General features: G+C 46.7%; 2 protein-coding genes and 1 long non-coding RNA gene across 6 annotated transcripts in view; 2 read left to right on the top strand and 1 right to left on the bottom strand.

Annotated features, from left to right (window-relative positions):
* The window catches only part of VAMP1 (vesicle associated membrane protein 1), a 28,129-nt gene extending 4,199 nt beyond the window's left edge, over positions 1–23,930 (top strand). The window contains exon 5 of one of the 3 annotated variants that reach the window (XM_079306542.1): positions 23,878–23,930. In XM_079306542.1, the coding sequence (XP_079162668.1) occupies positions 23,878–23,915 (38 nt within the window). In that variant the 3' untranslated portion in view covers positions 23,916–23,930. Of the gene's footprint in view, positions 1–749; positions 1,299–4,333; positions 6,011–23,877 lie in introns of those variants that run through there. The other 2 variants (XM_079306540.1, XM_079306541.1) reach the window with 2 other exon arrangements.
* On the bottom strand, positions 6,155–13,677 carry SCNN1A (sodium channel epithelial 1 subunit alpha). Of its 2 annotated transcripts, none has more exons than XM_079306327.1 (13): positions 13,595–13,677; positions 12,645–13,024; positions 11,981–12,236; positions 10,956–11,140; positions 10,079–10,179; positions 9,232–9,395; positions 8,833–8,931; positions 8,553–8,670; positions 8,242–8,320; positions 7,873–7,930; positions 7,690–7,745; positions 7,079–7,154; positions 6,155–6,854 (listed from the first exon to the last, which is right to left on the bottom strand). In XM_079306327.1, the coding sequence occupies exons 2-13, from the start codon at positions 12,998–13,000 to the stop codon at positions 6,528–6,530; spliced, it is 1,875 nt and encodes a 624-aa protein (XP_079162453.1). In that variant the 5' UTR covers positions 13,001–13,024; positions 13,595–13,677; the 3' UTR covers positions 6,155–6,527. The 2 variants fall into 2 exon arrangements, with proteins under 2 accessions (XP_079162453.1, XP_079162452.1); XM_079306326.1 differs by lacking the exon at positions 13,595–13,677 and adding an exon at positions 13,260–13,449.
* LOC306802462 lies at positions 7,942–14,255 on the top strand. The gene is made up of 2 exons (XR_013774373.1): positions 7,942–8,346; positions 14,040–14,255. It is a non-coding gene; the product is annotated as an uncharacterized lncRNA (long non-coding RNA).
* Positions 23,931–24,194: the final 264 nt, after the last annotated feature.

Here is a 24,194-nt window from a genome sequence, read left to right as displayed (position 1 = left end):
GCTGGGGAAGTCCCTTCCTGCCTCCCAGGGAACCTGGCAAGGGGCTAAGTTTTGCATGCTCACTTCCATGCCCCAGCATTTCATTTGAGTTCATCTCCCTGCAATTCCATTCCTCTCCACCTCGGGGGAGGGCAGAGATGAAGATCTGGAGTGAAGCAGCCCTCGTCCCCTGAGCAATTCCCTAATTCCCTGTGGAGCTGAGATGGGATGGACGGTCAGAAGTGCATCTACTGAAGAGGAGCCAGGGCCTGCTTGTGCTACTTACTGCTCTCATTTTAGGGGGTAGGCTTACAAGCTTGAGGCCCCCAGACCAGCAACTGTCTTGAACTCTTCTAAACAAGCCTTTGGTGCCCCATTCCTCCTGCTGCTCTGGGAGCTGAGGTCCCCCAGGCTGTCTCTTTAATTTCGTTCTCTTAGATGTGTGTTGCCTCCTCCTGTGCTCCCTTTCCCTTCCTTTGTGTCTCTGTGCAAAACAAATCACCAAGGCCCTCTTAGTAAAAGCAAGGGATTATGCTGCCCATGGCATCACAGCCACCCATGCATGTGCAGTTTATTTACTTCCTCTATAAACACAACTGTAATCTCCTCTGGCATGTTCTGGAAATCAGCTCATGTACTTTTAATGGTCTCTAAGAAACACAGTTCACCACCTTACTGTGTCTGTCTGGTCTGTCAGTGAGTGGGAAGGGGTTGGGATGCCAGACTCTCAGATTTGTTGTTTTTTTTTTTTTTTGGTGTGACTTCCATAGCATACACATACCTGAAGTTCTGTCCCTCAAAGCAGTGGCTGGTTTCCATTGTAAAATGATAGTAGGTCCAGTTATGCTGGACTGACTCTGGTAAGTCTGTAACAAGATGTGAGAACCAGCAGCTCTGGGGGAAGAGGCTGCCCAAGCCAAAATCTACTTTCAGCCACCAAATTTCCAGCCAGTATCCTGTTCAGGGAACTGCCTTTTGTGCACTAGACTTTGATTTCAATAACCTCAGATCCTTAAACTCAGAGAGCAATTCTTCATTGGTGTTGGAATATAAGTTCAGGACCCAAATGAAGACCTCCAAGAGTAGGGTGCTGATCACAACATATCTTGGAGCATGACTGGAATAAAGGTAAGTGCCCCTTTATTTTGCTTCACTGTACATTTGAAACTCATTAAAGGAAATGACAGAGCTTTGTCCAGTGCAAACTTCTTTTAAAATTAGGTAATTTTGTCCTTATCTGCCCTTACTGCTACAAAAGCTAGGTTATGAGTCTTCCCTGTGGCTTCTGGTTCCCTATGATCAATCACTGTTTGGCCTTAAACATCACCAGAATCACACCAGAGCAGTGAACACACCAGAACAACTCTCAAGGGTGAATTTGGAGCAAGGTAGCTAGACTAATTCTTCAAAGATGGAAGCCCTCCTGGGAAAGGAGGGTGTTTGGACTGGCTGGTGGATTAAAGCAGCATGTACAGTGTAAAATTCCACACAGTTCAGGCCTGCACAACCTGAACGAACGAGTTGTGCTACAATTCCTGCCAAGTTTTGTGTTGCCTTCCTGTCAGTTCTCAGCCTCATTCATGTAGGGGGATAGGGAAGATGTTTTCTTAGGACAGATGAATCTTTAGACTGTTGATGATAGTGTCCAAGTCCCTAGCCAAAGCTGGGGATTAAATGCTCATTTTCCAAAGCTGACAGCTGCCCTGGAGCACAAAGCTGGAGGTGAACATACTGCTGAGAGTTGCCCCAGGGTTGAGCTCAGTTCATGAGTAATGTGGATGTTTGCAAAGACTTGCATGTCTAGCCATAAATCCTCTGGTTGGCATTGAAAATACCATGTTCTACTGGAAGCTCTTTTGAGGTGCCATCCTTTACTGCATCAGTGTTTCTGCTGTTCCTGCACTGTCTTATCCCAGACAAAACAGGGTTTAAAATGAGCTCCAAAAGCAAGGCCAAGGCTTTGGGAGAATAGTTCTCTATATGTCTAATTAAAAATTCAAGCTCTGCCTTCAAGCACTGAACTTTGAACTGGAACAGATTATCCAGAGAAGCTGTGGGTGCCCCATCTCTGCAAGTGTTCCAAGCCAGACTGGATGGGGCTTTGAGCAACCTGGCCTAGTGGTAGGTGTCTCCTGTCTGTGGCAGGGAGTTGGCTAATATGGGCTTTAAGGTCACTTCCAACCCAAATGGGTCTGTGCAACATGCAGCTCCCATATCAACTGCTTCATCCTGATGTCTTAAGATGTGGTGGAAGAAAATCCTCAACTGTACTGCTCCTAAATGGGTGTACCCTAAACCTTTCTATTTCTAGATGCCTGAGGCATTGCTCTGGCCTTTCCTGAGGTGTCTCTGCTGGTCAAAGCCAGGTGCAAGTTCTCATCAGTGGTGTGGTTTATTGTCTCAGCTGGAGAGTAACCAAATCATGGGGGGGAATACAGATTTTTTTTCTTCAGAGCTGGAATGCAGCATCAAGACTTTAATTAAGCTGGCTTCCTTAGGAAGTGACAGAGGTCCCTGCTCTGATGTATCCACAGGGGTTGGAAGCCTTAACTTGGTGAAGAGAAATAATAAAGAAGAGGTTTTATCTTTTTTCTGACCTCTAAACAAATGATTGCTCTCAGAGATGTAACAGATAAAGATACGGGTTTTACAAATAGGCAACTCAGCCATGTCTGTTGGATACCTGGGCCTCCATACTCCTGATAATCTTTCACCTATTTTTGGCCTGAGATGGAGTGCAACACTTACTCAGAACACCCTTACTTGATTCCCAGGTTTCAAATATGAACAGCCTCATCATCAGTCTACTGATTTCTGCAGAGGACAAAATGACATCTTTTTAAAATGTTCTTTCCTCAGAATCTTCTTTTTCAAAAGCCTTTGTACTATCTTATAAAACAAATTTTGCCATAAATTTATAAAAAAATAAATAAAGATTATATGCTCTTTTTAGTTTATTGCTTTTAAGCATGCACTTGGAAGTTGAAGGCACTTTGCCCTCTTGTGCTTACAAGCCCTCTTTTAATATTGTGTTTTTTTAAATACAAAGAGCTGTGACTGAATGGCTGTGCCTCTGGTATATTCCTGATCTCTGTGGTTCCCCTGTGTCCTTTCACCAGCAGCACTACTGTCCTTTTCATTTCTTGATGTAGCCTGTAACCTCTTAGATTTTTACTGAACCTTTCCCAAGAACTTGGTGACCCTTTCTTCAAATTCCTTCTTGGTTTGACCAGTCTGCAGCCAAACCTTGACCTATCTGTCCAGCTTCTCTTTAGCCCTCCAGCAAGGAGGGTTTAGTTCTTCTAAATATAATCTTTTCCAAAGTGATAGTTCTTTTTTTTTTTTTTTTCTAGCTTTCCTAGAGACTTATGTTGTACTTCTGTACCTTTCCTCTATTACCTTATTTCTTACAGAAAAACAATAGTTTTAACATCTGTTCTAGTTTAAAAAGATACAACCTTAAGCTGTTCCCTGCATGTTTTCCATGTCCTCAAAAAAAGTTAGCTATGCCTCTAACACACCTGTAACTACTGAACATTTACATCCCCTCAACTTTCCCCTCTTGTACAAATTCACCCCAGCTCAGACCTTTAATTTGCCTTTTGCTGACCTGCAGATCCCCATACATGCATGCTTTCTTCTCCTTTCTCCAATATTTCTCATTCTCAGTGAAATACTCCCATTTTTGTGTTCTTGCTCCAGCACTGCTGGCCTTGCCTCTTGTTTTCAGCCAGGCCAAACTCACTGTACATCTGCTGAGCTTGCTCATTTGTGGTATTGCCAGCCTACAAGAAATGTAGGGATTATTTCTGGAGCAAGCACCTGCTTACTCCCACGATGGCAATTCTTGCACTGATTCAAAGGACAGGGAGGGCAAACCTTTTTACCAACATGTGTAACTGCTGCTTCACATTTGTACAGGCTTTTAAATCTGAATTTACAGCTATCCTGAATGGTGCCATTACTTTCAGTTCATCAATCAAAGCCCTTTTTTTTTTTTTTTTTTGGCATTTTAACACTTCTGTGGAACAGATAGAATATGGTTCAAGCTTCCCCCAGGGAATACATCACCACCTTCTGCAGCTGTATTTCTTTATGATGAAGAGGACTTACTGTTTCAAGCCTCTGATTAAATCTTGCTTTAATCACCCACTTAACTATGCGTGATGCATCAGGTCTCATCAATTTTATGGTTATTCCAAGGTTATTTATGGTTCTGTGATGTGAAGAATCGTGTCTTAATCTCTGGATATTGAGGAAAGATCATGCTTACTGTATGAATCACTGTGTGTTTATGGTATACAAAAACTGTTTTAGGTGTTGCACCTGCTTTTTCTCCTTTCTTGATTTGAAGGTGGCTTTGTGAAGCAAACAGCTTTGTGTCCAGTGTCAGGTTTTTGCTCATTCATGTGCTAGAAAACCCCCAAGGCATCAGTCTGCAGTACTGAATTTGTGGCCAAGAACTGGGTGCAACATCCTAGCTCCTCTGTCTCCCTGTCCTTTGTATTTTAATTGTGGCAAAAGTTACTTTCAGCAACTAAACCTAGCTTTTAGCTCTGCCTCTTGGGCAGTGTTTTTACAGAACCTGAAAGTACCTTCACAGAAGCAATTTTGAGATTTCATTCATTGCTCGCTCTTTTTTACTTCATTTAAAATCACACAGAAAATGGATTTTTTCATGTTTGCAGAAGTTCTGATTTTTTTTTTTTTTTTTCTAATGGGGGCCCCCCAGGGAGGAATAAAGGTTCCTACACTCTTAAGTGCTTGTTGCAGGCCTCTCCCTCCTGCTGGGCTGCACCCTTGCTGAAGGACACCCTCTGAGTTACTTCTATTCCTAGCAGAGAGACATTACTTTCACTTTCAAACAAGAGTTATCAGCTGAGCACTGGGATAAATTTTTGTGCATATAAAATATTTGTGCAATAGAGAATGTAGCATTTGTATCTGTATTTGAAGAAGATTAAAATCACTCTCTGCTGGGAATTGAAAAGTGCATTTAGGTAATCAAGGCAAGAGAAGTACACCCAGTATGTGTTTAGCATCTCAAAAAGAAAAATTAGGCAACAGTTTAGATGCTGCAGTATAAACTCCTCCAACTTCCCAAGGATAGTGCATCTACCTTAATTTTTAAAACAGCTTCAGTTTTTTTTTTTTTGTTATGATTAACTAGTTTTTAAATTCAAAAGTGGCTGTTTGCAGTATGATTGGTTGCAGGCTTCCACAGGTCTTTGCCTAAACTGCTTAAATTTGGTATCTCTATTTGTCCTGTGAAGTGGATAATCCTGTTTTTTAAGGACATCACCCTTGCTGTCTTGATACCCCATAAAGTGCAGTGCAAACACCATTGCAGCAGAAGTCTGAGTATTTGTAAGAAAAGAGTATGGCAAGCTCACTGCAAGAAACACATTCTCTTATACAAAGATCCCCAAGTTAGTTCCTGAGAAGAGGACTATTTTTGCCCATGTGGTCCAAGGCTAAGGCTTTCTTTGGAAGCACTTTTGATTAAAGCCTGCAGTATTTCCTGTGCTTCCCTCAGGAAAAAGAGGCTCAGCAGAGTTTTTGTGGGTGGAATAGACGAGGGCTGGGAGGAGCGGAATAGGCACTGCATGACCTGTGCTGATCCAATCCTCTCTTGCAGGATCCCATGGTAGCAGAAGTACTGCTTGAGATTTTTGGAGGGTGTGCATAATCCTGCCAAACTCTCTTTGTTTCCCTCAGGAAGAAAGCAGGGAGGGTCAAGCAAATGTAGAGATCGATTTGTGCCAGAGCTGCTGGCAAACAATCAAATAGCTGGATGTACACATGTATGGTGTATCCCAAGGAAGGTGGGACACCCAAGATCTACCAATGCCACAAAGGCAGCTTGAAAAGGGAGCATTTACTTTGCCAGGGGTGTTTTGTCTCAGACCTGGGAGTGGCAGCAAGCTTTGAGCACCTCTCCAGAGCATTGTGCGTGACACAGATTGAGATTGTGCCAGTGGCTCTTGTGTCAAGTAGCCTCTCCTTGGGGGGAGGAGAGGGTGGGACACACTCTTGGGATCAGAGCTAGACATGAAGAATGAGGAAAGAGCAACCAGTTTAGGGAAAGCTTAACAAAGCTCATCCTGTTGAGAGCTCTGTACCCCATGTGAGACTCCATTCGTGTTCCTCGTCATACCACAGAGGAGGCCAGTCACACCTGCCAAACCTCTTTAATTAATTAATGACAGACCAGAGCTGTGGCAGCATCCTTGTTGGAGGGAAAAGAAAGCATGCATGCACATGTAGGTGTGCACTTGCACAGAGCATAAGGAAATGGAGAGGACATCTCCCCCATACATACACTAGATCAACTCTCATCCCTGGTGATCCCACAGCAATAGTATTTTATGAGACTGAAGAATTTGCCTACAGAAGTGAAAGCAATGAGCCCAGGCCAACCATGGAGCAGTCCTTTGCTATGGTCCATGTGCAGCACCCCAGAAAGAAGGAAATGCAGGCTCTGCAGACAAAATGTGCAGCCTTTGCTCCAGCTGCCACCCATCTGAAGAGTGGGAGACGTTGCTGCCTCACTCGTGCCCCATCTCACCATCCGTGCTCGGCCCACGTGGTTCCAGGCTGTTGTAGGATGGCAGTGTGGTCACTACAGCCTCCACAGTGAAGCGATGTGGAGCACTGAGGGCTGGTGCCTCATCCTGGAAAGCAGCATTATCCTGACTGTTCAGAGGGGGTCCTGGTGGAGACTGCTTCTGCCGAGCACGGAACCAGCGGAATGCCAGAATGATGGTGATGGCAAGGAAATCCAGAACCAGCTCTGCAAGCTCCATCACAGACAGCACAGAGGATCCAAACCAGAGACTCCACTGGTTCCCAAGCTGGGACAGCAGAGTCACTACCTGCAGGAAATGGAGAAAGACCAGTGACAACAGCCCACATCTGGGACTTTGCCTCCCTGCCTGTTCCCTCTTCCCTGTGGTACTGGGGGTGGGGGGGTTCCCCTCACCCTGCCCAAGGAAAAGAGACTCAGTATCCAGCAGTGCTGCTGGAACAAAACCTTGCCACAGTGGAGGTACATCGTGGGGAAATGGGTGGCCAGAGAATACAAGGTAGTAGAATGTACCGGGAAGGCTGGAGTCTCCCCATTGGTCTTGTAGTTCCACTCCTCAAAAAAGATATTCACTTTGGCAACTCCATTCCTGTGAATGAAAGATGATGCTCAGTAACCCCAACTCCTCAATCCTTGCATTTCTTCACCAAGCCTAATTGTCTCTGTCCCCTTCTGTCTCCAGTCCTCCTCCCACACACACCACCCAGAGGCTTCCTCCCATCCCTGCAGATCTCTCATTCTGCAATAAATACAGTCTTTGGTACTTAGAGTGCACTTCTGACACTGTACTGTAAAACCCACTATTTATGGCAAAAGCTCCTGCACAGCTCTCCTTCCTACTCTTCCATGAGCACTTACTGTGACTCCAGAAGACCTAGCAAGTGTTGGGGCTTACTATTTTCCTATCAGCATCTGACCCCTTTCAAAATTTTTCACTTGGGTCCCCAGCTTTGCTGAAGTCTCAGTATAGATCTACTCTGACTCAAATCCACTGCCCTTGTCCACAGGTCCCATGCCTGATCTCTTCCCATCAGTGATTTAATCTTAACTCTGACATTTCCAACACACACATTCCACTGGGATGGTTTCTGGTTTGGACATAGTCTCTGTTTAGGGGCACTCACCTCTTGGATGTGATATTGTATTTGTTCTGTTGTGAAAGCATGTAGAAAACCCAGTCCTGAAATGAAAGTGCACTCACTTGTGTTACATAATCACAGTCACTTCCTGTAGGTTTAGTACCAGTTCAGGAAGAACTAAATGGGAGGTGAGAGCAGTGCTGAGAAGCCAGGACACCCTCTCCTTACCTCTGAGACAGCAGAAGGCCAGCGGGAGTATCCAGCTGACAGCTGGTATTCTGTCATTCTGTAAGGCAGGAGGAGGCTGTGTGAGCTGTTGGAGCCACAGGGCCAGGTCTCCCCATCCCCAGGTACACCTGGAGATTCCCTCCCATGCTGAAGTTCTACCCACTTCCCACCATGTGGAATGTACAGTCCCTGGGAGTCACCCCTAAGCCAACCCTGATGTTCCTCAGCCATTTCAGCTTCCTGATGGGAGAAATGCCTTTTTAGGTTGGGGCTCAGCTATTGAGCCAAGCTTTTGCCCGGTCAGTGAATGCTTCCCAACACTTCCAGGAATACTTTCCAATCTTCCTGCCTGATCGATGGTCAACTTACTTGCAAGGTTTTCGACATTTGTGGAAACAGCCCAGCACGTCAGCTTTGAATTCAGCCAGGAGTTTGTAATAGCAGTAGCCTGAGCAGCAAAGAAAGTAAATCCAGGTAAGCTCACAGTACCTTTAGACACCACAGCGAGGGGAACCCAGAAGATGTTTCCTACCACAAGGGGCTAATCATCCAAGGCAAGACTGTCTTTTGGATGTCTCACACCAGGAAGCTCATTGAAGACAATGAGACATGCTGGGATGTGGGCTGGAGCAAACAGGTTCAGGTGGGCATGAGCCCTTCTGTCCCTGTTGTCCACTTACCCCAGGCTTTGTGCTTTGTGTAGTCACAGTACTCTGCTCCATCAGGCAATGGATAGAAGTAATATGCACAGCCACAGCGTTCTACCATGTTGAGCTGAAAGCAGGAGCGAATGCAGACCTGGGAGGCACGTAAGGTGGAAAAGGCTGATCAAGGGAACAACCCCACTGCTCCCTGTATTGCATCACACTATTAAGAGAGCTAAAGCAAAGGCATGGCCATTAGGGGGCTGAAGCACATCAGGAAAGTGGAGGAACAAGGTGGCCCAGGAGGGTGAGATACCTGCTCGGTGTAGCGGGATGAGTACAGGTTTTGCACTGGCACATCACTGCCATCCTCTGTGCAGTCACTGTAACTGCCCCCAAGGCGCACGGTCATCTCCTGCAACAGCAAACTCACTGCATAGAACAGCTCCACTTTGCTGTCCTCTTCCCACTCTCCCATGCCACACACTGCTCATCCATCAGTATCTGCTCTTTATGCTTTCCTTGGGATGCCAGCTCCCCCTGCTTGCCTCCATTTCATTGTTCACAGATGTAGCCAAATGCTTCTCATGTAGTCCAGCAAGCTGTTCCTCCTCTCCCTTCACTCCATGTGATTAGTTCCTCCCTTAAACACACACTGTAGGTCCAACCAAGTTAAACCTCCCATCCACAGCTCTCACCCCTTCTGCTTGCTCACCTTTCTCATGCTGATGGAGGTCTCGATGCCAGGACGAACATTGAAACCCCCATCATCCATGAAGGCTGGCTCATTCTGATCATGGACCATGACCCTGGCTCCTGTCACCGTGGACAGCAGAGGGATGAAATCATTCTGCTCAGTGCGCACCACCAGAGAGAGACCTGAGGGAATATCAGAGAGCGAGGGAGGTCATGGCCGGCTGTGGTGCAGCAGAGAAGTGAGAGCAGCATGGTTAGAAGGGAGTCTGAAAGAGAAAGGAAAGGACAGACATCAAACAGAGCTGCACCAAACCTTGGCAGCAATAGGGGGTGGCTGGAAGGAGGCCTCAGAAAAAGCTGCTCCAGAAGAGGCCAGAGAAAACTGGATTTCATCACTGTGGCTTAGAAAAAATAGAACTGGGAATTGAGGCAGATTCCATGAAGAAACTTGGAGCCAAATGGAAGAAAAACCTGAAGATTTGGTCTGAAGAAGTTTCAGGGGGTTTAGGAACACAAACAGGTCAGTTTCTTGAAAGAGGAAAATGGGGAAGGAGAAGGTGAAGACCAGGAGGAGCACAAGCACTATGACTCAGTAGAGGACTTCAGGAAGGGCCAGCACAAGTCCAGAGGGCAGAAAGAGAAAAAGGATCAGGCACTGATGAGGGAGAGAGAGAGTTCAGTAGGCAGTGGTGAGGAACAGTCATGTCCATGAGACAGCTGTCTCCAGATAGGTGAAAACAGCTTGGGCAAGACACAGCAGGGCTGCAATCTGCCACCAGTACTAAGCACAGCAGGATGCCCATGGCTCCTAGGAAAAGCAGAGCTAAGCTGTTCTCCTTACTCACCAAAGAGTGCCTCTCACCCACCATTATTGATCCCAGGCAGCGAGGATGTCCACACGCTGCTGCTGTTGTCATTAAAGGTATAGCAGTTCCCATACAAGGGATGGTGGAAGTGGGTATAGTTCCTGAGAGGGGAACAGAAACATTCAGGCAGTGAGAAGGGCTGTGAAACCAAGGGGAAGGCTTTCTGAAAGGAATAACTCTGTTTTCCATCAGCAGGGAGAGGGGCTTGCAGCAGATGGGCAGTATTTGTTATGTAAGCTCACATGAACAGGGAAAAGCAATTAAAATGTGCTGTAAAAAATGTCCTGGAGCTGAACAGGTTTTTACACAAGGCTTTTCATGCTGCTTTTCAGAGTCCAAATGGATTTTAGCAGTGCTAGCAATTACTGTATTATCTTTCTAATACTGGTGAAACTCTTAGCTTTTCCTACACCTTTTACTCCCTTGCAGATCATTTTCATTCCACTACCTTCTTGGGGCTTTTTGGCCATTAATGGCACGAGAAAAGTGGGATATGTTTTTACTGTCTTTCTGTGTCAACTTTCTCTTCTCTTCTTCCTTTATGTGGACTGATATGTAGCACTTTACCACTGTGGAGAGTAGAATAAAAATTACTTCTACGCTGTACATCTCTGCCCACTCTGGTGTTTGTATCATATAATTATTTCATTTGTGTGAAACCCAGCAAAAGGCAAAATCGTCCTTCGAGGTTCCTAGTTCCAGGCCACAGGACCTGGCACCCACAGGAAAGAATCAAGAAAGATCATTTAGTCTTTCAAATGGGACCTGAACAAGGAATGATCCCACCTTGGAAAAGCGGTTCTCTAATGTGGGCTCCTTGATTCCCCTCGAACCCAGGCACAAAATCTGTGTTTTCAGGGGTGTTGCCACTACTTACGCCTTGTCACACGTTGCCTCATTGAAGCGGCAAGCGTAGATGAAATTCTCAAAGTCAGACTCGTCCAGGTCTTTTGCATCAGGCACCTGTGCCAGGATATTGATGTAGTGAAAGCTGTACCATTCCCGCACCGCATCCACTCCCGAGGAGTACGCCTGGTGGAAACAGTCGTTGTTTTCACTGCACTGTGAAGAAGGAGAAAAGTCGTGTCAGAGAAGTCTTCTTGTCCGGGAAACAAGGCTCTGGATAAACTGTGCTCCCTCAGCACAGGCAGATGACCGAGGAAATGAAGAGTTCCACAGGACTCCTGTGTGTGACCAACAGGTGACCAGCAGGATATGGAAAGAACCCAGGGCAACTCCTCGGTGGAAGGGAAATGCCAGGTGAATAACCAAGGCTGAGTAAAACCTAGGAGGCAGCAAGGTGTGCAGGGTAATCTGCACATAAATTCTACCTGGTATAAAACCAGGACCTTTAAATTCTTGCGTGGGGAGCCCTTCCTTAAGGGTGTGTCCACAACGTTCGTGATCCCGTGGAAAATCCAGTTAACTGCTGAGCGATTAGTTTCAGTTCTCCAGTGCCTTTTAAAATGCAAACGCAGATACCCTAGGGCGAGGAAGCTGCTACCTAGGAGCAACTGCAACCATTATCACATTTCAGGTGGCCCAGGATCATCAAATACTTTCTCCTTTGCTGTTACTGAGCAAAGCAGCAGCTGATGCTGATAAACTGCTCTCAAAAGCAAGGCTGATGTACCCTCAGGAGGGGCAAGGTTCTCCTGCTCTTAGGAAGAGATGTGTACTGACATGGACATGTCCCCTGGGGCCTGCATGAACATGGACAGAATTTGGGGACCAGGACTGTATGGAGCAAAGGATTCAGCTACCTTTATCTGTCATTAGCAAAAGCCAGTGGAGATTAATCAGACTTCTACGTAATGAAAGGCATGGCCAAAGGTCTAACAAGACAAAAGCAGCTAGGCAGAGACTGGAGTGGGTAGGGCACGGGGTATCTAGGGATCTCACCAGAACAAAGCCAATTTTCCAGTCATTCTTGTCCACTGAGGGACTGTTCTCTGGCAAGTTGACCAAGTTATCCCGCTTCTGTCTCTGCAAAGGATGGCGCTGGACATGATGGAGCAGGCTCCTTGTGCTACGCCTTTGTGTGGACGATGTGGACCAATCTCTTTGTGGCAGAGACATGTTGTAGTCATAGAGGTCTAGCAGCGTCTGGTGAGTGATTTGGTCCAACTTATCCAGCTGCTTTCGGATGGCACTGTATCTGTACAGCGGGGAGAGAAGACTAGCAGGTTTAGGGCTGGATGCACACAAACAGCTCTGAAGAAGACATGCAGCAAAGTTTGCTGGGGTGATTCCGGGCATTTCTGCCACCAGATGTAAATCTAACCCCTTGCTGGAGGCTATCTTGCAGGACAGAAGTAAATCTGCTCTAGCCCTGTGGCAGTTTACATCGAAGGCTGCTAAATAACGCCACCAAGACGATCTGCCTAAGCTCACATGCCTCACTGTGAGTGCCCTGCAGCAACAAAGGCCTCTGAAAAGTGTTTTTTCCACCGGAACCGCTACAACAGCGGGCAGTCCAGGACCACGAGGAGAACCAGAGTATGTGCCTTTACGCTGCACCTATCAAAGTCAAGGCAGTCAACATCTCTGCAAGTCTACTTCTTACCTGTACGGATTGAGGGTGCACAGAGTCACGGCAGGGAAAGTCAGCCTGTCGGAGTTCAGGTTGAGGTTGAGGTTGACAGGGTAGCTGAAGTATTCCCTGTAGAGGATCCCGAACTGCCAGTACATTAAGCCGAAGGTGAGAAAGAAGAGAACGGACCAGAAGGCTGTTTTCATCTTATTCTTTTTGGAGCACACCAGGCGGATAGCCCCGTGGATGGTTGTGTTGCTGCAGAAGAACTGGAATAGCTCCTGGTAGGAACTGTAGAATTCGATGAGACCCTCCCGCTCCTCTTCTTTCTGCTGCTGCTGCTGCTCCTCTTCTTGTTTACATTGTCTCATTTTCTCCCCTTCTGGCATCTTCCCTGCCTTCACAGACCCACTCTACAGCACAAACGCAGAATTAGTCGCCCAGCAATTGTGGCTCCGGGAAGCCATGCCCGCTGCACAAACTCGCTCTGCATCACCCTCTTCCCCAAGCCCCGCTGCTTTCCCCGTCTCCTCCCTGACCCCACCCAGGCTGCAGGTTCCCCTGCGAGCCCTCCCGTCCCGCGTGGTGACACGGGTCCATCCTCCCCCCGCAGAGCCCCGTCCCTCCCGCCGGGGCCGCGGCACTGACGGGGGGCGCGGTGCCCATGGCGGGCGGCGGTGCTCGGGCCGGCTCCGGGGCCGGGACCGGGGCCGGTGTGCTCTGCCCAGCGCCGCCGGCTCTCCCGCAGCCTCCCCGGCTGGGCTGGGACCGGTTCCTTTCCAGTTGGAGCCAGCACCCCGCCCGGCTCCTGCCCTGCCAGACTCTCCCCGCCCCTCCCGCCTGTCCCCTCCTGCCTGCCCCCTCCTGCCCCTTCCCCTTCCCTCCGGCGCCGCTGCCGGGGAAGAAAAGCCTCTTTAGACGCTCGAGTGTCGGCGGCGGGAGGGCGGCGGGGGCCGGGGGTGCGGGATCACCGGGGCGGTGACCTTGGCGGGATCAAGGCGCTCCCGGGGCCCCCCGAGGGGAGCCCGGCCCCGGCCAGGTACGGCCGCCGAGCAGCTGAGCCTCCTCCTCCCAGCCCCTCCGGCGGGACGCGGCGTCCCGGCGAGCCCAGGCGATGCAGGAGCACGGCTGGCAGCGCTGGTCCCCGAGCAGTGCTGGTCCCCGAGCAGTGCTGGTCCCCGAGCAGCGCCGCCGCCCGCGAACCCCCGGGCCCGTCCCCCGGGACCTTGCCCCGCCACCGGCGGCGGTGAGCGCCTGGCTTTATCGCCCAACTCTGCTTTCCAAGGGCGAAGCCGCGAGTTTCGGGTGGGACCTGCCAGAGCGATGGAGCTGGGACAGAGGAGGCTAGGAGCGAGTCAGTGATACACACCTCAGTCACCGCATCGCCTTTGCTGGTGCCTTAACTAAAGAAATCTTTTGTGTCCACAGCTGCCTGGCCCAACCATGAGTGGGAACTTGTTTTGATGAGCTGTGTCTGGGAAATCAAGGCCTTCCGGCATTACCCAAAGCCTTCCAGTGTTTCCTTGGACCACGTAAATGAACACCCTTAGCAAAATGTGACTGAAACTCCCAAACACTCTCCTGACATTATAACCGTGAAAATCCTTTACCAATCTTTTCCCCCAATGATTTTCTTTCAAACTAGGTCTCACTGAAGTTTTCACTTATTTCTTCCCTTTCTGGTTACCTCCTTCAGATAAGTCCTTGTTCAGAGTCTTTGGTTACTGAATTTTGATCCTTGTTGAGTTAACTGTGGTTTGGTTAGTGACTCAAAATGCTCAGCCACTTTCACCTCTTCACATTGCAAAATCCCATGCTTGAAAATGGCAAGCAGTACACTTTTGAGGCCAGCAGTTAAGTGTCAGCATGCCAGGAACAGCCTTGTGACAGGTGCTTGTTACAAACCTACAGCCACGACATAGAGTGTTCTGCTAGCTCCATCCCCTGACAAAAAGTAGTGCAAAGCAAAAGCACCATTTCACCTGCAGTTCTAAACTTAATTTATCTCCAGTAAATTAGTTTTGAACGTTCATCAGAGATAAAAGTTGCAAAAAGTGGGTGGTATGAGGTGAATGGACTAATATTGTATCAAAAGCTTATTAAAATGCAGCTTCTTCAGAGCATTACTGGATCAGCTTCAGGGGCCCCCAGCTCAGGAAGGACATGGTCCTTTTGGATGGAGTCCAGAGACAGCCATGACTGTGATCAGAGGGCTGGAGCACCTCTCCTGTGAAGGTAGGCTGGAGGAGAGAGTTGGGGTTATTCAGCTTGGAGAAGCAAGGCCCACAGGGAAACCTTATTGCAGCCTTCCAGTATCAACAGGGCTACAAGAGACCTGGAAGGGACTGTTCATCAGGACATGTAGGGATACGACAAGGTTAAATGGCTTCAAACTGAAAGATATTAGGGAGAAGTTTTTCACAGTGGGATTGGTGAGGCACTGGAACAGGCTTCCCAGAGAAGCTGTAGATGCCACATGCCTGGAAGTGTTCAAGGCCAAGCTGGACAAGGCTTTGAGCAACCTGATCGAGTGGAAAGTGTCCCTGCATATGGCAAGGGGCTGGAACTAGATGACCTTTAAGGTCTCTCCCAACCCAAGCCATTCCATGATTAGAAATATCCTGGGTTGGGTCGACAGTCTGTGCAGCTCTGTACCCTGTCTTGGGCAGTGCCAGTAGGAAACGTCATAAAAAAAAGTTATTTTGCCAAATTTGGTAACCTGTAGGCATTCTCTGATTTCCACAGTATGTAAAAGAATTTTAAATTCTCTTCAACTGACCTTTGCAAATGATTTCACAAATATGGTCCTCTTTGTTGGTGTGAGACAAAGGTAACTTACATTTTTTGTTTTCTTTTGACTTGAGGAATAATTAAAACCTCAAACATCTGGACTGATTTGCTGTATCCAAATGACAATCTAAAGCAAATTTCTCAGCATTTTGTCATAGCTGACAATTTCCATCACCATGTTGTTTGGGAGAACTTTTGGCCTTTGACCAAGTTTGGACAAGAACAGCAGATAATGATAATACACATATATCTGTGTATCTCTCTCTCTACACATATACATCTAAATTTATTTTTCAGAAAACTTTATCCATGTGTTGTTTGGTTTTTTTTTTTTTAAAGAATTGGAAAGCCATTTACGGCCCTTTGATCATTTCCATTGGCTGTGGCAGCTGTGCTGTGAGCAATTCCCCTTTCCTCTTTCTGCCCCAGCGTGCTGCTCGGGCTGCCGTGCGTTATCTGCTGCTGTGGCACACCTCGGAGCACACAGCAGCCCTGGGGTGACTTCCAGCTGCTTCACTCATGCGAATATTACCTTTGGCCGTGGCTCTGTAAATGTGCCTATGTCCCCATGGTCACACAGATGGACTGCCAATGCACAAAGGAACCAAAAAATTGTTTTTAACATTGCTACGAACAAATACCACTTGATTCCTCAAATACTTTAGAGGCAATGCAAACAACAAGTCTCCTGCTGCCAGCTCAGCTGCCAGTCTCAACCTCCATCAGAAAAAGATCAGAATTTGCTAACTCTTCAGGGCTGGGTTTTTTGGTTTTTTTTTTGTTTTTTTTGTTTTTTTTTTAATAGTGTGTATATGAAGTAGATCACTGAAGTGACCATTTTCTGACCCACGTTGTCAGTCATAAATGATACCATTTTCCTTGGGCACACTGCACTGTAATAGAAAAGAGTGATAATGAGTTATGGGTGCAGTTTGCAAAAGCAGCACCTGTTGATCATTTAGGTGATTAGGTTCACTCCTCTCTCAAGCTTTCCTCACACAAGAGTCTTCTGTGCATTTTGCCCATCCACAGCTTTCTGGATATTTCCACTGAGGTATTGACCTATCAAGGTGAGTCACACCTGATGGAACTGGTTTTGACACTGATGGTTATTACCCTCATTGCCATTCAGGCTCAGCAATTATGGGATAATTTGTCTTCTGAAATCCCAAGTCTTGCAATAGAATGAAAGATCTTCCATCAAGCACTACAAATCCTCTTTGGAAGTTTTGGTTCATCTTATTTACTCCACCTCTAAAAACATTTTAAATCCTAGGAGCTTTATGCTGAAAAGATCCTTGTCACTAGTTCCTTCTCTTGTGAAATGGGAAGCACCCTGTTGTTCTGGGCAGTGCTTCTGTATATTACATCTTCACAAGCTCTGAATGCATGATTGCTTTTTATTGCTACTGAACAACTTTGAGTAAACATGAATCATTCTTTATGGCACCAAATTTGAAATGTTTCCTTACCAGCTACGTTGATTATCTGCCCAGGTAGGAATTTGATAATGATCTGTTGTATGCACAAGATTTTAAAATAGAACAAACTTCTTTTCTACACACTGCTACTGTCTCTACTGTCATGGGAAAAAAAAAAGAAAAAAATAAAGAAAAGAAAAATCTCTCCCTGTCTGGTATGGATTCCAAGTGTAAGAAATTATACATATTTTTTAACTACTTGTAAGACCTTTGCTCCATGTAGTTCTTTTGTATATCTGTAAATGCAATTGTACTTTCCTTCTGCTACAAAGCAAAAACCAGTGATTATTTTGGGATTATTTCTGGATTACCTGCAGCTGCTTGTATTTTTCTGCATTTAAACTAGTGACCTGAACAGTCCAGGAATAGCATCATGGATGTTGCTGTAAGAAGAAGCCCCAGCACAGTAGGTGGCAAAGATGGGTGGATGTGAGGCTGGACCTTGAATGGCTGCTGTCTTCAGCAGGGAGGTGTTTCCCCAGGGTGCAGGGCCTCCCTTCAGGCAGAGATGGTGATCTCCCAAGAGGGTCATTATTAAAAAGCCATCAGGGATTTGCAAACCAATGTACTGGGCTGTTGAATGCTTTCTCCCTTGCTACTGATGTAACTTGCCAGGCAGCAGGGGTGTCTGTCCCAAATAACCAGTGAAACCACAGCAGCAAGAGCATGTCCATGTACACATTTCCACTCCTTCGTGTCCCCAGGAGGCTGATTTTCAATGCATGTCTTCATTTGTACTTTTCAGGAGAAGAGTGGCTGCAGAGAGCCACCAGTGAAGCAAAAGGGAGCCCTGGGGGAAAATTGAAGCTGTGTCTGTTATCCATACCTTTCAGCATGAAAGATGGGAGACTACTGGGTAGAATAATGAAAATAAAATACTGTAGGACTGAGAATGTCCTGCTGGAGACTGGGTGGAGGGAACCAAGCCTCTCTTCCTAGGCGAGTGAAGTCAAGGTGAATGGACTCCAGAGGACTCATCTGGCAAACCTGAATTAGCTTCTGAAAAATGTAGTTGACTCCCATCCGTTGTCCATATTTCAGGATAAGGGATATTGCTTCCTGGAAATGGTGTATCAGACAGGGTACTGAAGAAGCCCAGTGACCCAGACCCTTTATCCACACTACTTTGTGTCCTGGCCAGCTGCCATCTTCATTACTTGTGACCCGCTGTCCTGCATGAGAGAATCAGAGCCACCAAGCTCTACCTCTGCTGTGCATTCCCTCATGGAGGATCACTCAGATCCACAGCTCCACAGACACTGATCTCATTCCAGTCCTGCTGCAATGGGACCAAGTGTGGAAATGGCCAGATGAAAATTCCCACCCATTGGCACAGCTAAGCTAACACACATCTGGAAGCTGGGTGGACAGTCCAGGCTGGAACAGCAGCCAGCAAACCTATGGGACTGGTTCTGCATCTGCTTTGTCCTGAGGGGCAATTAATAAGTGGGCAATCAAGATAGAGCCTCTTTGACGTCCCCCCACCCTCCCCTGCTCTCCCCAAGTGAAATCTTCAATTTCCTCATTCCAGCCCTAACAATATAACCATTATCACAGCCACCTGACTCCCTGGCTCTCTGTCTCCACCCCTTTACTGATCTCTCCTGCCTGTTGCTGGAGATTGGAGGCAGAAGCAGCCACCTCAGACCAGTTTCTCCTCCAGCAGCTGCTGCTCCCCAGCCAGCAGTGACGGCAGGGCTGGGCTGGTCCCCTGCGAGCCCAAGGCAGCACCTGCCTGGCACAGCTCAGTGGACACAGGTGCTCCCTGCAGCTTCACCAGAGCTCCTGACAGGACAGCCTTGCTTATGTTTAGTTTGATTTTTGGCACTGCCTCTTTGTGATACTCCAAATGGCCCCCCCCCCCCCACCCCCCAGGTACTCCCACCCCAGTGGTTTCATGTTGCTTCTGCTCCTTGGCTCTGCTCTGCTGATGGTGATCTCTCTTCCTCTACAAGCCAAAACCTATCCCCTTGAAAAAAGAATCCAAATGGAATTAAGCCTTTAAAATGAAAAGTTAATCTATAAATCCCAGTTCTTTTGTGGGCAAGGCTATATTTCATAGCCAAATGGCCCAAGGGAACACCTCCCACCACACCCTTCTCAAAAGGAGAAGCAGAAGACATCACCACCACTTTCCAGTCTCCCTTTTATTTGTTCAAAGCGTTCAATTCATTCTTCTGCTTGAGGGGTTTTATGTCTTTCCTCACAAGGTTTCAGGCTAACAGTCACACAGTGGTCTGGAAATGGCCTGAAAGCTCTGGAATGGTTCAGGAGGCAAATAACCTACATTTTTGTTCAAGCTTCATAAATTCAAGGGAAGCATTAGGTAAAAAGATACTCTTTGGTGATATCTTGGTTTTTATAATAAAATAATCTGTGGTTTGTCCTCTGTAGGATTCAGAATATTTGGATTCATATATTATTTTTTTGTTTCATCCTTTCTTTTAAGCAGAAAAGGTTGGCCAACAAAATGTGAGTCTTAGTTAAACCATGTGACTGCTTCTAGTGATAGTGAGAAGAGTGAGATTTCATTATTATAGTCATTGTCCCATTCTGTTATTTCTTCTTTTAATTCTATATCGATATTTCAGCTGCTTTAGATACATCTCATGTACCTAGAAACTTGTACTCCTGGGTGAAATTCGGGGTCAGGAAGGTGTTTTCATCAAGTGAGACACATAGGTTGTTTTTTTAGAAAAGAATCTTCCTCTCTACCTTGAAAAATGGTCCACTTCAGGGGATCTCGGGCCTCTTGTATCCCTTGCAATAAAGAATCTCAAAGTATTTGCTCCTGGTATGAGGATGTGCATATTTATCAGCTGAGGCAATTGATCTTTCATGCTAAAGACTTAATCAGATGTTGATGGTTTTTCATGGGACGACAGGTCTGTGAGGATGATTTAGGTAGGTACAGAAACATAAAAGAAGGGAAAACCAGCAGTTTGTAAAGAAACCAATACTAAACAAACATGGGATTCAGAACTTTTTTAAAAAGAGGGGAAAGAAAATGATAAAAAGTAGGGTTGGAAACAGGGGAAGGAGAGGGAGCTGAATGGAAAGAACAGTAGTGAACAAACTGAAAAAGAGAAGAAAATTGTGCCCTCCTTCTCCACAAGCTGCACCTGGACAAGTCAGAAGTCAGTGTTAGCACCCCACACAACCCACTGCCACTACCCTTCATTTGCCCCAACCCCTTTTGCCTGCTCTTGTCACCACATCACTGCACCTGCTTGGGCACTGTTGCTGCTCCCCCTTACTCCTCTCTCACCCTCTCTAGATGACATTCCAGTGCCCAGCACTGATGGCCTATAACAGCATCTGCCACAACTGTTTCCTGCTGTGTGTCCAAAGTGTCACCCCTTTCACATTTTCATCACCTGGATTCGTTCCTGTCACACTTTGCCATCCTTAGTGACTGGGCATGCTCATGGGCTGAAAAATGGGCAAACACCTTTCTTGTGGGCTACAGAAGTAATTGTCCAGTGGAGTAAGGGAAGTTCTAAAAAGCATCTGGAGCTGTCTACAACTGGAAAATTAGAGAAACTTTGTAATGCTGCATATAAAAAGGCAGCAAGTCAGGTCAAACAAGGAACAACTAGCAGAAGGAATCAAAACTAACTCTTGAACTGCATCAGGCACCTGCCAGATGCTCTGAAGGGTAGAGAAGTGATCAGGCTGTGCAGGGAGTGCACAGCAGAGATAAGGCCATCACAGACACCTCTGCAGCCTGTGTGAAGCACTGAGTGATGAGATCAGGGTGGCAGAACCCATTCTTCAGCAGGGTGGGGTTTGCCAGCGAACGTGTCTGAAACTGAAGTGGCTGTGGAAAAGGCTGTTCAACACACTGACAAAGCAAACAGTAACAAGTTGCTGGGAGCAATGGCATTTGTCCAAGAGTCTTAAAGGATCTCCGGAGTAAAATAGCTGAAACTGCTCTGATCAGTGTGTAACCCACTGGCTACCCTGGCGTGGTACCTTAGGGGGGGAGAGGGCTGAATGTGATGCCCCAGTTTGCCAGGGGCAGCTGGTGGAAGAGTTTCTGTTTGGGGACCTGCTTGGGCTTCAGATGAAGATAACATGAATAAAAAGATGAGAGATTAGTACAGCTAGAGACTAAGAGGGTCTGGAGCAGCCTGGCACACCTATCCATGGTGCCTGTGCCCCCAGCAGGACATCCATACTGTCCTCTGCTAACCTGGCAGTATGTGTGCTCTGACCCACCCCCTGAAGGTTTGGATGCATGCTTGGATGAATGCTGCCTGTGGTACTGGAGCCAGTCAGGACTTGAGGAGTGGTTGGCTCTTGCTGCAGAAGGGATGTGGTGGTCCAGGTGCTTTGACCCAGCTCCTGGTGAAGGGGACAGCAGCAGTGACAGAAGGATGTGTTTGTGTCCAGCAAACTGCTTCACTGCTGGCCTGACCCTCTCCTTTCTCCCTTCCTGATTTGGGAGGAGCTCCCAGTGCTGCAACCTACCTGGGGACATGCGTGGGGATGCTCCTCAATCCTCTGCTGTCTTCCCTTACCAGGGTCTGCTGCCAGCTGCTGCTGGTCCTGGAGCTTGAAATCAACCCTCTCCACTCCAGATGGGCTTTTTGAACTTCTCAGTTAATTTTTCATCTGGAGAGAATATCTGCCATTTTTCAGCACCTGTTCTCACTCATTGAAGGAAATGCAAGGGAACCCACCTGAGTGTGCTGGGAGAAGTGGAACTGACCTGGTAGGAGGAGCATGTTTTTGGAGTGGGTGGGAGCTGGACTGACTTAATGTTACACATCATGCTCTGGAGGGAAGCATGAGTCCCATGTTTTGTCTGGGACACAATTTAGGGGTGGTTGTAACAGAGCTGTAGATCTGGAGAAAATGAAGACCAATCCTTTTCCCTTCTCTTCTTTTTTTTTTTTTTTTTTTTTTTTTTGTTTTGTTTTTGTTTTTGTTTGTTTTTTTTTTTCTTTTTTCTTTTTTTTTTGTCTATGTGTGGTTTCTGTTTGTGGGTTTTTTGAGAGGTGTTACAGACACTTTGTTGTCCATTGGAGCTTATCCCTGCTCATGTTACTGAAGTCCAGGTGAAGGACACGTCAGAGAAAGTGCTGAAGGCAGAAGATTGGTGCCACTGGGAGAAGCAAACATGCAGCTAGTGAGGATGAGTCTTTGGTCAGCATTTTGTACTCCTCAGGGAGCTGTATCCTGGTAACCCTTCAGACCCAATAAAAGGTTCTTCACAGATCATGAGCTTGGCAATTACGTGTGACAGTGAGCACAGCCCTCAAGGGTTCTGACATTTTCAGAGATTCCACAGAGTCAGAGAAAGGTTTGGGTTGTCAGGGACCTTAAAGATCATCCAGTTCCAACCCATTGGGCAGGGACACCTTTTACTAGAGCAGGTTGCTCAGAGCTCCATCCAGGGTTCTCACATGTTCCTAGAGTGAATCTCTACAGCTTAAAAAGCAATCCTTGGTAAGCCGTGCCTTTCCTGTGGTGCACCTACACTGAATTCCAGTGTCACAGAGGTGGCAGGTGCTTGGCTGGTGGGGGCTCCTGCACTGACCTGGGGGTAGGGAGTGGCCTCTCCTGTTCTTGTGTCTGCCATGTTCCAGAAAAGAGCTTTGACCGAACATGATGCCTGCTCTGCCATACTGTGCTGGAGAAACAATACCCACGGTTGAGTTGGGAGCACTGCAGAATGTGTGATTGTGATAAAAAGTGAGGTTGAAACACACACAATTTATTTAAATGATTTACCTCTGGTTAGTGTTTGCTTTCTTGTAGGCAGCTGAACTTCAGCTTTGTTCATAAAGTGCTTCTGGACCAATGTAGTTAAACTGCTGAATCTATTTTGCTAACTTAAGTTGAATGAGCAGAGGCATAATCAAACAAGTGGAACCTATGGGAAAAAGATAATCTTGAGCTTTGCTTTATTATTTGAAAAATATCTGCTCTTTTAATACCACCTTAGACATTCTGGCTTGTCCATATCCACAAAACAATGCAGCCACAGCCTCCAAGTAATCTTTGTTGGCTCAAGTGCAAAGAACTTAATCTTTTATTTTGCAGGTTGACAAAACATGTATAAAATTTTGTATCTTATATCCAACAATTCTCCTAAAGAGTTAGTTTTAAACACCTAAATTTAGTGTTTATTTGCACCGACACAGTGTACCTTACAATGGGCTGGTGTGCCCAGCAGCTAATCAGATGATGACCAGATTCCTGCTCCTCCATCCACGTGGCCAGGCAGTGATGCCATGTGGCACTTGGCCACAGCACATTTGACCTTGAAGGCAGTGTGGCTGTCTCCCAGAGAAGCAGAATGACTAATATTATTTATCCCTGTCTCCTTAATGCAATCAAGTTTATATTTGATGCACTCTTAGTCTCAGTGACATTTTCTGTAATAAGTGTTTTATATTTAAAATTGAATGAATATTGCTCTTAAGCACAAGGTCACCTTGTTTATCAGTGAGTATTACTTTTTTCTGCTTCAGAGTATCTGCTTCACTTGTTCTTGTGGTTTAAACCCAGCTTGAGACCTTCAGGGACAGAGTAATTGCAGACTCTAGTGGGGAATATCAGAGAGCAGGTAGTCAAAATCAAATGCCATGGTATATTTCTCCTTATGATGAATGCAGGCATTCCTAATGAATTTCTTCCATACCTCCATTATTTTTCCTTCCTTCCAATCAGTTTATGGGCCAAAAAGGCAGACCAACCACCTGCTCTCATTTCTGGTGTAACACAGGCCTTGGAATTTTACCCAGTGTTTCTTTTCACTGGTGTAATTATATTTATTTTTCTTTTTTACTTTTTCTTTTCCCTTTATTTATTTTGAAAGGACAGCTTGAAAAAACTAACCTGACCTTTATTTGAATACCTTGAAAGACACTCTACCCCTTTTATTGACTAATAGCTAGGACAGTCATCGTCACAGGTGAGGATGTGATGGCTTATTCTGCTCAGACCATGCCTAAATATAACCTGCAGTGGTTGATTCTCTGCAGGTGATGGTGCCACCAATGCTGTGTTTTCCGTGGTGTGACTGAGAGACACTTATTTAGCGAGACTGGAGCAGTGGCTCAGTGTCCCCTATCAGGCGTTGTCTGACCTTCCTAATTGTTCCTGTCATTTTGCTCTGGACCCTCTCCAGGCTTTCAGGATGATTAAGAGCCATGTGGGTGGCTGCTCTGTGGGTGGGTGCTGCAGCTCCAGGCTCTGCTGGGCTTTCAGCTCCGCGCCAGCTTGTCACCCGTGATGGTGGCTCCTCCCGTGGCTGCCATGAGGCTCCTGCTCTTGGCAGCTCGTCCTTCCTCTCTGTCTG

Source organism: Erithacus rubecula (genome assembly GCF_903797595.1).
Source record: "Erithacus rubecula genome assembly, chromosome: 1".
Lineage (NCBI taxonomy): Eukaryota > Metazoa > Chordata > Aves > Passeriformes > Muscicapidae > Erithacus > Erithacus rubecula.
Note: the sequence above shows the minus strand (reverse complement) of the source record. Positions and strands in the feature narration are given on the sequence as shown.

Coding starts and splice junctions, on each gene's coding strand:
- SCNN1A (XM_079306326.1), bottom strand. Junction 11,141..11,980: donor GGAAAATTGGCTTTGTTCTG/GTGAGATCCCTA, acceptor CCTTCTTCACAG/TGCAGTGAAAACAACGACTG. Junction 9,396..10,078: donor GCTGCCTGGGATCAATAATG/GTGGGTGAGAGG, acceptor ATATTCCCTCAG/GTCTCTCTCTGGTGGTGCGC.